Below are 14,419 nucleotides of genomic sequence, written 5' to 3'. Positions count from 1 at the left end.
ACCTAGTTAGTCCCCTGCTCTTACCAGCACTGCTACACAGTAGGTGGCGGAAATGCACATAGACGTTGGTGCCCCCAACATTTAAAACACAAGAAGAAGAAGAATGGTGGTGCTTGAATGGCAAAGTTTGCCCCATGACCATCTGTAAAAGGAAAATGCCCATGACGCAGAGAGTGCGGCGCTGGGTGCGGTGGAACTCGCCCCGCGACACCAGGCAGGGTAGAGCTCACTAAACCGCCCCCTGAGTAGCTGGCTGGCCGGCAGACAGAACCACTGCAGGATTGGAAGGCAGCCTGCTCGGGCCTCCTAAACCTAATGATTTTTTACTTCTTTTCATCGAGACAATAATAAAAGGATCCTCTAGTTACTTCAAACTAATTTTGATTAGCTAACCTCACTGTCAATCACAGATGCAGACCACACCTCCCTCGCTCAGCCTGCTTGCCCTAGTCCCGCCCCCTTATTTTTTTTTTTGCATTTTTCAAATCTTGGCTGAGAGTGTATTAAACCTCCAACTGTCCTGTTGTGTTACCCTTTAATAACATAATGAAACACATGTTGCTGCTCTGTTCTAAAAGCAAATTGTTATCCGTTTTAAAAAATAGAATAACATCTGGATTTTTTTAATAATATGAGGGAAAAAATAGGTATTAAAGACATTTTGTGGAGGCATAATTACACAGTTTATAGTATTTTTATAGTTATTATGATGTAACCTAATTTTTAGACTGTTAAGTGTTTTTTTAAATAATCGACCTAGACACGTTGACGTGGTCCCTACATTTGAATATACTGGTGTTCCTTTAATTTTTTTGCCTAATGATCTCCAATGCTTATAAAAATAATTACAATTTAATAACAGCTACATTTTTATATTTATTTTATTATTAATATTATTAACATGATTTGATTTACCGGTACATGTTTCATGTAAAATAGGGGTACATCCCCAAATCCTTCAAAATAAATGTCTGTAGTTATATAATATAGAAGCATAATGGACATCTCAATCATGACATGTTGCTGACCTTTATTTTGAAGGGTTAAATTTAATTTGTGAGGACAGGGCCACAAAGGACACATGTCTGTTCCATTTTATTAAATTAACATATTAATAGAATAAGTAATAGTACAATTGGGTTCAATGTTGGGAAGCTACATTTACTTTGAAAAAAAGAACATTTTAAAGGAGGCCCCAGCATTCTGAGTTCACAGAGAGGAGAAATCACTCGGGGTAAAAGAGCATGAGACCAGCTCTTGTTCGTTTCTAGCAGAGTCTTCAGTAAAGATGAAGACAAAAGTCATTCAACTTAAAGTCGCTGGGGGACTAAATAGATATTGATCAAGTTCAAGATATCGGTTCCAGACCTACTGTCTGCTTTCTTTGGTGTAACTGTCTGCTCACAAACACAGAAACCACAGAAACCACAAACATTCATGCAAACCGGACTGTCATGTCAGCCTGACATTTGAAGATTAATACTCACATTTAGAATATTAAATTTTTTCAAATACCAGCTCAGATAAGTCATAATGATAGCACGCAGTTTTTCTTCGTGTGCCCCGAAGAAACTGATATGAACCCGTTAGTCATGAATGGAGACGACTTTTGTTTTTTGACGAGAATAACTTTTTTCATATAAAAAAATGCAGTCTGTGTGATTTCAATTATCAAATTGCTTTATTTGTGGAAAAGACTGACAGGAATATGGACTGGTCTTACCTCAGCGGGATGTGACTGCACAAAGACTCCCTCGACATCTTTGAAGCGTCTTTCCAGCTCAGCTGTGTACGAACGCGAGGGATGTCTCTCTGACATGACCCGGATGATCTGAAATTTCAACCAGATTTCAGTTTTTGACACATTTCAAACCATGTAGATTCTTCACCAAATCTTTTTAAGGTCATTCTGACATTTTTTTGAGTTATTAGAAGCCTTCACCAGACATATTCTAACAAAAATCTGATCCGTTTCCCAAATGGAACAGATGTTTTTGTCTTCAGTAGAACAGATTTAACTCTGACTGCTTCATTAAACAAAGCTTTATGTTGCAAACTTCTACTGTCAGACAAGTGTGTCCAACTTGTTTTCCAAATAAATCACATTTTAGGCACTTTTTTGAAGCCGCAGACCTGCTGAATGCTTTTTGACAAGTGACGGCAGGACTAGAAGCAGCGGCGCGTTAAATGGAGACCCCAGTAATCAGTCAGAATGGTCCCAGTGGGCGCGCTGCTGTCCAGCAGCAGCCAAGAAGTGTTCAGCAGCACTGCTAAAGTTTGGTCTTTCTGCAGCTGCCCAGACATGACAGTTCATACAAGATTACAAAACAAAACAGGAAGCGGGGACTGTTTAAACACCCCACCAGCGCCCGGTTTCTTTCTAAAACATTACAATTACAAAAGGCTAAGACATGGCTAAATAAAAACAAGTAAATACATCACTATAAAATACATGTAGTGGATAAAACAGCTTGTATTACTTGTAAAAAAAAATGTTAAACATTTACACTCATCAACCTTAGGAGAACCAACTGATCGTAATTGAGCACAATTTTATTATTTACTTAAATTTGACTCCTAAATGTGAATATAATTTTGCATACATTTTAGGGCTAGAAAATACAAAAAAAACCTCCTCTTTATGGTTTTGTCCAAATTCCTTCACGACTCATTACCTAGTGTACTATATAGTGCGTTCGCAATTTTGTAGTTCTGTCCAAATCAACAATTCCAAAATCCAGTGCCCTAGAACTTTCCCAGAAGTCTCTGTGGAAAACCAGTCCACATCTATTCATCACCAATCCCCAACTACTAAAAAAACAACGGTATATAGTGAGGGACTGTCTAGGGCCCTGGATTTTATAAGGAATGCAGACACCATGCTACTTACTTTTTTTTTCTTTTAAACGACGATGACGTCAAAGATTTTACAAAATCTTTGACAACAATTTTTTCATCCGCTACGTTTTGATGATAAAAATGTTGATGGTTAATTAAAAAATACATTTAAATAAATATTTTGCAAAAATTGTTCAAATGAAATTTTTTTCACAATTCTAGTGAGAATCAATGCACACTTGTATTATGCAGAGAATTCTGGGAAATCACTAGGAAAATCGATTCTGAATTATAGATTCAGACAGTTCTACAAAATAGTGAAGAAATTCAGACATGGGCAAAGTCTATGGTGCACACTGATGCTCACTGGATTGGCGACTATAGACCACAATGCATTGGGTTTGAACAATTTCAGTGAAAAAAAAAAACATGTATTTTTAATTGTATAGTTCAAATTCAGAGCCAAGTCAGTCCAAAGACCAATTGTTAGAACAATGTTTGACACTTGACATTAATGGATGATGTACAGGGAGTTAATATACCAACACAAACCAAATGTCTTCAGTTTGATTCTCCTTAAATAGAAGAGTTGAATGTGGACAACACATTTTTACACACTGCTAGGCCTTCTGCCAGGTCTGGTGAGCATAGAAAGGTTCAACTTTTCCCTCATTGGGCTGTTTGTCTTCCTTCTGCTCGGCTAAGTGCTTCTAAACATATAGATGTCATAGTAACAGTAATGTTCCTTTGTATTTTAATACCAACATCTAAGTCCAACTATGATGTAAATTATTCTGATTTTTCTTAGATCTATATGTGCACGGACTGCATCCACAAGATGAACAAAAATTACAGCACATAACCAAAAGATAATAATTTTTTAAATAATTGTCCAAAATTTCAATTGTAGTTAAATAACACATTCTTTATTTATATTAGTGTAACTAAAGCTGGTTACTGATTTTTCTGAGCTGTCATCCGCCTGCTGCTGAAACAATGGAATTTCACCTCATGTGGGGTCAGTTGAGGTTGAAGCTAACCTAAAAAGGACTTGGGATAGACTGGTAGTTTTGTTGCAATTGTACAATGTGCGTGAAAATCTTCTCACTATAAAAATATTAATGTTAATGAGAGTTTTCAATTGGATTTTATGTTTCTAAGTTTGACGTATCAAAGGAAATTAAGCGATTTTGAAAACATTTTAGGGCAGTAGCAACGCGTCTTTGCTGTGATGTAATATTTTGACACAAGATGGTGCCCTCCATCAGGAGGAAAGAGGATTTCTGCAACAGACTTGAATTTAATGTAAAGAGCATAACATATAGAAACAAAAAAAAATTGTAGAAAACGTTTCTGCATTCTCCAAACTTTGCTTAAATGCTGTGGTGATGCAACATGAGGAGGAGAGATCTCGCATTTATTAAAGTTATTACCAGTCTTATAATGACCGAGTATTTTTGGCGATTGTCCATAAACATTTATTGGGTCAAATTTCAAGCTGAGTGGGAAATAAATACAAAGTGATTTAATTTCAGTCTAACCTTTGGATGTCTCACTAAAAACCAAGTTAAATACTTCAAGAGTGCCTGAATGTACTTTATTTATGCCCGAGGGGCAATTTCTTTGTAGTAACTTTTGAAATTTTACATCACATAGACAAATTAAAAAACAATACTATAATTCCTCGACACAAGGAGATGCTCAAAGTACACACAATAAAAACAAAAGTAACACAAAGTGACAATAGTGTGTGAATGGATTGCACTGATTACATTGAGTTAGTGTCAGCATTAAACAGTTAGATGACCTGACAAAGATCGTTTTTATCATGTATTGCAGAGGCATTACACCTGAGATGGTAAAATTATTTTATAGAACTTTGTGGGAATTCTGTTTGTTTATTTACCCTTATATGATTTAGATTTTCCACTTTAAGAGCAACAACTGCAGTTAAATGATTGTCAGACTGTTTCTCGAGACGTCTTGGCAGTCATTAAGTTGTTTTCTAGAAGATGAGAAGAGTCTTCGTGTTCTTTTTGCTCAGCAGGGGTTTGCATCTTGAACTCTGCTGTTAATGTGCTTGACTGGGATCCTGATGCTTTAAAATTAGCTTTATAACTTTTACCAGGCGGATGATTCTTGATGAATTCGATTTTTGTTCCCCTTAAATTTCTTTGTGTTTCAACAACATTTTTTGTGTTTTTGAGGATATTTTTTTAAAGGCAAGCCTTAGCTGTGGGGTTTTTTGACTGAGAACAGGTGAGGCAGTAACCTCATCAAACAACACAAACGATAAACGCCTTTATTGTTAAACAGCATTTTTTTGTGCTTGCTGTTTAAAAGGGTTTGATGAACTGAAACACATGCAGACAAATAAAAAACTGGAGGGGGGGACTTTCTACATCATTGCAAAGTGCAATGCTTCTGAAGTGGATTATTCTGTTACCAAACTCCGCTGGGAAGGTTTACGCTGTGTTTACACTGGACGCGGAAGTGCTGGGAAGTGGTGTGCGCGCGGAGCACGCGGTCTCCGCTTCACCTCCAGTTGGTTATATTTTGAAAATTGACTGGATTTTCTCATGTGTCCTGGCGTAACTTCCTGCCAGGATTGACACGGATCACTCATGGCTCACACAAAAAATAGAATAGCTGAAACGATCGCTGCACGGCGTGAGCTGGCCGCGGAGCTTCGCGGCGCTTCACGTGTGTTGTGAACTACACCAGAGGTTAACGAGGGCGCCGAATGGAAGCAGCCTCCAATTTCGCGCCGCTTTGCAGCACTTCCGCGTCCAATGTGAACCCGGCGTTACAGCATTTGTTCTTCCATGAGGTGAGAAGGAACAAATAGGATGTCTTCACAGGAAGTGGATGCGGTCAAATTACAATTATCTTAAAGTGAAGGAAAAACCAGATAGTACATTTGAAAAATTGACAAGAAAACAGTTTTAAACTCAAAAACACACCATGTCAACTTAAAAAAAAAAAAAAAATGTAATAATCTGCCCAAGACAAGGGTTTCTCAGCGCTTATCTGTTTGCTCAGTGGTTGGACAGGACAAGTAAAAAAGAATAAGTAAAACAAATAAATGAAAAAAAATGTAAATAATAAAAAAAAAAAACGCAAATTGAAAATTAATATTTGAATTTGAAGAAACACTAAAAACATGAATAAAAAGCCATAAACCTAAAATTGTTATCAAATAAATAAATAAATAAAAAGATTTGGAACAGCTACTGTTTTATATTTTCAACTTTATGATTTTTTTTTCCATTTCTTTCTCTCTTTGTTTTTAGTTCTCCTTTATTTACAGTTTTAATTCTCATACTTTTGCTTTGAAAGTTTAATATTACATGGGGGTAGAGTATTCAGCCCATTGGCTACCAGAACAGTATCTGATGTTGGCGCTGCCTGTGTCCTCCACTGATGTGCAATAGTTCCTCGCCATATCTCACTTAGCGTCCTTGCTGTTTTCCTGATTTTTTTTCAGCACAACATTAATTTTAAAAAATCCTTTTTTAACGCTGTTTTGTGTCCTGAGTCCTGTTTGGCCATTGATCTTGTCAATCAACCTCTTTTGTGTATAAAGTGTGTAGTGAGGGGTTTTACAGGCTTAAAACATTTGTAATTCTACCTCACAGATTATATTAGTCACAGCGTTTATGGAACGTATTGCCTGCAATAAATGAGAAAACACGATTTTAAACGTTACATCAGAGAAGAGATGAAACGGGTTTCAACAACAGACGCCGTCCCAGTAGCCAAAGGACTCAAAGCTCCACCCCCACGTAAAATTAGGTTGCAAAAGTTAACATTTTGAATTAAAATGATAGGCTGAGAAGTTAAAAGCTAAAAATACAAAACTGCAGCTATAACAAATACACTTTTTTGTAACAGGTTTAAGTTTATCATTTATGTTCTTCAATTTTCAGCATTTCTTAAAATTTAAATATTTTATTTCTAATGTACAATTATTTTTTCAAATGTTAAATTTTTTTTTACATTCACAATGTGTCTTTTTGAGTTTAAAATCATTTCAAATATACATTCTGGTTTTTCGTTCACTTTAAGTGGATCCTGATTTGACCCCATAGAAGTGGAGCACTTGCTTAACTCTGATCATCTAAATGTTAAGGATCAGAGGAGTTATGGAAATGTTTGCTTTGAGCTCTCTTGAGCTTCCATAATCCACATGATCTCAGGAAGGTTTCTGAGGACAGGGATCACAACTTAAAGTCTGTGAGCAGCCCGGATGACCAGAATGTGACTAACTTTTAAACCAAGTTGGAAAAAGGCCAACTTCAGATCATACAGAATGTGATTTTCCCATGATCTGTTAATGTTGATCATTCAGTTTTTATTATCTTGACGGTCAACAAACAGCTTTAGGAAGCTTTAACAGCTGATACTCTGTACTCAAGTACATATAAGCCCCTATTATGTAGCATAATAATAAAGGCACAGACTGAAATTAGGTAGTGCGTCTTCAGTGAGGTCCTTGACTCTCACAAGCAGGCATATGACCAAGAATCATGAAAAATCACAGCTTCAGGCAAAGATTCTTGTTGAAACTTTATAAAAAAAAGACAAAAAGAAAGGGTTCAAATTGTACCTTTTTTAACACGCCCTGATTAACTTGAAACCACAGCCTTTGGAGAACCAGATCATCCAATTCCTCCACCTTTAACCTCTGAAGGGAGGAGAGAAAGGTGTTTAATTCAGCATGAATGCTAAAGACTCATGCGTGTCAGTCTGATGGAGCCAGAGATTTCACTGGTGGGTTCAGCATCACATGCATGAATCTTCCTCACTGCTTTTTTTTTCTTTTTTTGTAAACGTTAATGTCAACATCCGACCTTGTGGGAGGAAGATTCGTGATTCTTACCATTCTGCTGATATTTGACAGCTTAAAGATTTCCTCACGATAAACCCTGATGGAGTAGTTGATGGGGAAGTTGTGCTTCTGCGATGAGAGGAAAGGGAAAAACAGAAAAGGCAAATAACCTTCATAAATCTTCGCCTTGGATTGTTTTCATGCTTCTCTGAGACTTGGTAGAACATTCACACATAAATCTGGACGAGAAGAAGATTCCATGGAAAACAGTCCAGTTATCTTATCAAAAGATCAAACCAGTGACTAAATAGATTACAGACTAGATTTTAGTCAAAACAGGAGCAGGAACTGAAGATTAACTAATAGATGCGGTTATTATGGCTCATTTTTATTCATGTATGAGATTACAGTAAAACCAAAGAGATTAATTCATAAAACTTTCTGGAACCTCACACATACCCTTATGTAAGTTTTTTTTGTTTTGTGTGCATACACACTTCAAAAAACTTGGAGTACTTTGAGACCTTTCTTGAAAATGTACGTCAGCTGCAACAAATAGAGACAAAATTCTAAGAATTTCATTATAATACCACATTTTTGTTGCTATTTAGCTCATTTCTGACTAAATCAAATGATGAAGTTTGTGAAGCAGATTTATAACGTTGCTGCATTTAAACCCTTTCAAAGTAAAACTATGTCGCCCTTTTTTAATCACGCTAATGTTTCTTGTCTTTAAAGATGCTCTTCAAAATGAGTCTTAGGTCCAAATTTAAAGTTGTTCCTGCTCAGGTAACTGTTGGATTTTATTCATGATTGTTTTTGATAAAATCCGGTCCATATAAAGGAGCCAGAGGCCTTCAACGCCCATGCTTGTTTTCTCACCATGTACCGTCTCCTGTGGCTGAGGCTGTCGTTGAGCGTCTTCAGGGGGGTGCACATGCTTGCAGGGGTGGAGCTCATTAGAACTGGAGCCATCAGAAACAGGCCTGTCAAGAGGGACAGAGCACATCTCATTTCCGAGTAACGAAACAGACAGTATGCTCTGCACGACACAAACCTCCAGTAAACTTGCATGAAAACTCACTGAGCCATTTTACGCACAGCTTCTGATTCATGGCTTGGCTGCCACAGTCAAAATCCCAATGCATGTGTTACCTATGTATACAGATTTGCATGCATCTGTTTTCAGTATAACCACATTGAGATACATCAGACATAGCACGGAAAAATGTGTCACAGATTATCATTCAACGTGAGGCTGACACAATCCAAAGAATCCCGTTGCCAAGACGAGATTTTCCAACATGATAAGTATATTACCTGAAATTTTAACATGAAAGAAAACAGAAAATCTGTACAGTATTGGTCCTTTGTACCATTTTTCAAGTCATTGAAAATTCCACGTAAACCTTCAACTGCATTTAAGTTCCTTGTCTGTTCTACATGGAGCCCTAAAGCACTGAACTTCTGCCAGCATTCACATTCATACTTGTGCATGTTTGCTTGCATGGCTCTCTGTAAATGCACCAGCTACTGCTGTCTGGAAGCTGTGTCTTTACCAGACATAGAGCTGGTATTAAAATAGTGTTAATGCCTTTATATTCTAAAACAAGGGTTCTTTGATCATCTTTTGAGCTATTTCAAAGCTTTCAATGTGGTCTCCCAATTATGATGATGCCATTTTTGGCCAAAAATAAAAAATCTGTCATTCCCTAGGACATAGTTTCTGCAGACTCTATAGGCTGTATTGAAGTACAGTCCCTCCACAATCTTGTGACAATTTTTTGTAATAATTCAGGTGGAAAGCAGGAAGTTGTGGCTGTTTTTCCTAAATGTTGTCTTAAAATTTGTGATAGTTTTCAATAATTATTCTCAACTAAATCAGTTGAAAATTTGCTCAAGTAGTTATTGTTGCCTTTATTAGTAACTTTATTAATATGCAATTTTATGTGACCTCACAAAAAAAGTGTTTGTGCCGGTGTATACGCGCATACAAACGGTACAAAATTTGGCCGCCGTTACATGTGGAAATGATTTTTGAACTGCACAAAAATTGAGCGGATCTCATTTGAGTTGAGGCCGGGACTGTTGACAAGAAAGTTAGCTCTGCTACTTTCCCATGAGCACTTTGTTTACACTCTTTCCTGCTAGCTTATAGCATGTCTCAAGCCCAAGCTAACATTAGCGTAGCAAAAAAAAAAAAAAAAAACAGTAGGGAATATCAGAGCTACACAGCCACACAGTTTGAGCCCAATGGTGGCTCAAACGAGGAAAAATGAAGACCTTACTGGATCAATTTGTCTGCAAGTGGATGTTTTAGAATTGTAGCAAAGCAGAACGACTTTGCCCCGCCCATGGCAGTTGCTGCATCACAAATCTAAGCTTTTTCAAACCGTGGGTTTTCATCTGCTCCTGATCCAACACCATTTGAATAAAGAAACACTCAGAAATGCAGTTGTATTCTTAAAGGTGTCCTCCATTATGAGAAAAATGCGACAAGATGTTAAAAACACAATTTTCTTTAGGGTGGGTCTAAGACATAGGTCATCTTTAAGAAACCCCCCAAAAACATCTTCCTTGATGCCTTTATATACCAAAGTATATATACAGTTTGAGTTACAGTAAACTATTGTTAAACATGTGTGATCTATATGTGATCAGTTTACTTTGTATAATACATTAAAGAGGTGAACATTAATGCAGCTTGTTGAAAGTAAACCTCATCTTAAATTAGGGTTGGTTTTCTATTACCGCGCTATTAAAAGGGGCTGTGCTTGTTTGTGTTTGGATGAATAGATTACCATACATATTAAGAATATTATGCAGAAAATACATTACTGAGTGGGCTGCACGGTGGTGTAGTGGTAAGCACCCTAACCTCACAGGGACAAGGCCCTGGTTCAAACTACTGCTGAGACCTTTTTGTGTGCAGTTTTTATGTTTTCTCTGGCTTCCTCACACAAACCAAATACATGCTTGATAGGTTGATGACTCTAAATTGTTTCTAGGTCTGACAGGTCTACCTGTCCAGGGTGTTCCCGTCTTTGCCATACAGTAGTTGGGATAGACTTTAGCAACCCTGTGACACCAGTGGGTTCAGAAGATGGATGGTTGGATAGATGGATGGGACAGTGTGAGGTACTATGTTAATCTAAGTATTCAAGACTGAAAAATCATGCTTTTCCTCCACTCCTAAAGCTATAAGATTAACTTCTGAATAAACTATTTAAACGATAGCATCAGACTCTGGACTCAAACTGAACCGCTTTTTATTAACTTTGCAAGTTGATTAATTTTATCTTGTTTTTAATCTATGAAATGTAGATAAATGTAGATGTAACATACTTAGTTGGACAATTTTATTTTTTTAACTATGAAGATTTTATTCTTTTTTGAGTTTTTGTCATCAGTAAATACACAAAGGACTAATGAAAGACTTATCTGGATTTTCTCTTATCTTTTACATGTCTGTAAACCTTCATTTATTAAAAGCAGAGGAGAAAGCCTCACACTACTTTGCCGGTACCCTTTAATGGTTAACCGGCGGTAGAAATGAAAGCCATAACAAGAGTGTATCTCACGTGAATGTTTTGAATTTGAGCCATTGTAGCTGCAAGAAGTATTTGTTTACATGTGAAGCTGCAGCTTTGTGAGAAATCCAAGGAGCATTTCTGCATTAATTTCCGCTTAGAGAACAAATGGAATGCAAGTTAAGATTACCTGAACACGAGTAAAATTACAGATGCTGCACCTCGCTTCACAATTGTAGTGTTCTCCATTTGTGTCGGGGCTGTCCCAACTCCAGGCCTTGAGGGGCACCGTCCAGCTTGTGTTGCTGATATTCCTGTCTAATAGCTGAGATTTCCCCTGTTCTACTGGTGATTTCCTGGATCAGGTGTTTTCCACCAAATAGAAGCTGTTCTGACAGGGTGGTTAGTAAAAGAAGCAAGATAGCAACCCTCAAGGCCTGAATTAGACACCTCTTATACAATTCATTTGCTACCTGAAAGTGTACTTTGTTAGTTAACCCTTTAACTGCTTGCTTAACCAAATTTTTAGCCAAAATCAAAAAATCTATTCCTGTAAGATGGGAGTGGTTCATTAGAATTTTGCCTCGGAGTTGTGGACGGGGATGGTGGTGCAATATCATAAAAATGCCACAAAAACATGTTAAAAACACAAATCAAAGTGGGTCTTTAAGGATTTTGTTGATCCTACATATTACATGAAAAGAAATCCTATGAATAAAAAATATATTTTATTGTACAATACCACCTAATAACTAACTGTATATGACCATAAACATCACTATATTCATTTAAAGGCTTTCCAAAGTTTGGAAATTTCACTTCCTGGTGTGATCCATCATGAGATAATTGGGCAATTCCTAAAGAGGTCTGATGCACACGGCTGTTTTTCGCGCTGCTTCTCAATATTTCTTATGCAAATCAGAGAGGATGCTTTTCTAGTGCAGTCAACAATTTACAGGTGGGTCAAACTGCAGAGAAGTCACGTTCTGCATTGCAAATGTAAACTGTGTTGGACAGAGAAGAGAAGTTGTAGATGTTCAAACTAAACAAAATTATACTGTCAATGCAAACAACTAGTCAGACCTTTGTTCAGTAATTCTGGCAATTGATTTGCAGAAATTGCTTGGTCTCAGGTTGGGAGGGGAGTAACAGAGGTCGTCTTTGTTTCTGCACAGGTTAGAGAAGAACCCCGACCCCCTGGAACAGCATCACAACCACACAAGCCAAAATGTAAATGAGACTCATATTTTGAGGTGCTTTTCAGTCTAAAAGAAATGCAAGGTTTACTGCCTTTAAACACCAAATGAAAACTGGTACAGCTGTAAAAAGAAAAAAAGGTAGACATTTGAACAAAAATAATAAACCGCTCAATGATCATTCTAGCACTAAAGAGACAAACAGACATGATTACACTTACAGAATCATCCATCCATCCATCCATCTTCTTGACCGCTGCTTCCCTTTCGGGGTCGCGGGGGTGCCGGAGCCTATCCCGGCTACTGAAGGGCGAAGGCGGGGTACACCCTGGACAGGTCGCCAGTCTGTCGCAGGGCCGCAATCACTCACACATCCACTCCCACATTCACACCTAGGGGCAATTCAGAGTCGCCAATTAACCTATGAAGCATGTTTTTGGACGGTGGGAGGAAGCCGGAGTCCCCGGTGAAAACCCACGCATGCACGGGGAGAACATGCAAACTCCACACAGAAAGGTCCCAGCCGGGAGTCGAACCGGGGCCTTCTCGCTGTGAGGCGAGAGCGCTAACCACTTGCGCCACCGTGCAGCCCTACTTACAGAATCAATTATAGTGTTTTTAGGAAGCCTTTCTGAAGCCAAGTGGATATTTTGCACGTTTATTAGATTTTCTGTTTCTTTTGTGTTATTTGCTTAATTAAGAAATAACTACATAGCTGAGCATTTTCTCACCTCATTTTTCTTCTTTATTTTAATTTTACGTAAACATATTTGTACATTTTTAGTTTTTTTCCAAGAATTTTCTGTTCAAATTTCATATTTTGTTGAAAAAAGATGCCCAAACAGCACTAAATTGAGTATTTTAGCATTGTTCAAAATGATTAAACTTGACATTAGTTGTAATTTTTTCAGGGAATTTAGCACTAAGACCTAGATTCAGTGTATGTAGAATAGCTATGGACTATTTTGAAACACTTTGTAAACAAAGTTTTGACTGATGGTTAACATGTCAAGATTGTGTAACTGACCCAAAAAGCAGGAACTAAACACACATCAGTAGTGCATTTCTTAAAGCTGTTGTCGGCCTGTTAATTTATTGTTATGGATTGTGTAGCTCTCTGCACATGTAAGCACTTTGAAGTGCTCCAGACTACAAACCAACCCATGTCTGTGGTCAAATACTTATTAGGTTCATTGTGACACAAACTGACAGAAGACATCATTCCTACTTAGAGCACTAATCCTTCACAATGACTTATTGAGACTTCTGGTCCTTTCATTTTACAACCCCTTTATTCTAAAACTGCTATATTTTTATTTCCCTTTGGCGACAGCTACAGTCTGAGTTTATTTCTGCATGTTCAGGTGCTCTTTTTTCTCTCTCTCTGGTATTTTCATCAGCAAACGTCTCATTTTTAGTAAATAAAGTCAGAAAGTAAAATGTTTGAAAAACCAAGGTCACTCACCTTCCAGCCCCAGAGGATTCTTACACAAACATCAGGGAGGATCTCAACTTGACCCACAAGGCAAAGGGTAAAGAATTCCTCCCAATTTATCATTTAGGAAAGTTCCGGGAGCACCGGCAGTAAAGAGGTCAAACGTCTAAACAGCACGAGCACCCTGATGCAGCCGTCTGAGCTAACTCTGCTATAATTTGCAACTGGGTGACCCAAAATATACAGAGGTCATTTTCAAACCTAAACACCACTTTCACAGGACACTCAGGCTAAACAAAGTTTAAAAAAAATCTAAGACTGCTCTGTGAGGACACGCTTCGCTTTTCCTAAAGACCGGCCCTGATGGTGTACAAAAAAAAGACAAATTGAATGCAGCTGTAAGCGTGCACATCAAATGAACTAGAAAAAGACCTGCTTTACCCCACTACGGACCTGATTTACTTAAAACAAAAACACAATTCCATCACAAAGATTAGAAGTAGGAAAACAGAAAATTGATGCTGAAAATAAAAAAGCAAATAAATGTAGTTTAAGTTATCAACAGCTTGCCTTTTGGCTTCAATTTTTG

At 37.6% G+C, this 14,419-nt stretch overlaps 1 protein-coding gene across 3 annotated transcripts in view; it reads right to left on the bottom strand.

The window, feature by feature from the left end:
• The window catches only part of il34 (interleukin 34), a 65,116-nt gene that overhangs the window by 13,876 nt on the left and 36,821 nt on the right, over positions 1–14,419 (bottom strand). For 2 of the 3 annotated variants that reach the window (XM_036212500.1, XM_024280796.2), the window contains exons 3-6: positions 8,552–8,655; positions 7,721–7,798; positions 7,448–7,525; positions 1,724–1,831 (exon numbers count right to left, since the gene is read on the bottom strand). In XM_036212500.1, coding sequence (XP_036068393.1) covers positions 1,724–1,831; positions 7,448–7,525; positions 7,721–7,798; positions 8,552–8,655 — 368 coding nt within the window. Of the gene's footprint in view, positions 1–1,723; positions 1,832–7,447; positions 7,526–7,720; positions 7,799–8,551; positions 9,187–14,419 lie in introns of those variants that run through there. The other variant, XM_036212499.1, reaches the window with a different exon arrangement.

The sequence above is a fragment of the Oryzias melastigma genome, linkage group LG6 (assembly GCF_002922805.2).
Source record: "Oryzias melastigma strain HK-1 linkage group LG6, ASM292280v2, whole genome shotgun sequence".
Taxonomy (NCBI): Eukaryota; Metazoa; Chordata; class Actinopteri; order Beloniformes; family Adrianichthyidae; genus Oryzias; species Oryzias melastigma.
Note: the sequence above shows the minus strand (reverse complement) of the source record. Positions and strands in the feature narration are given on the sequence as shown.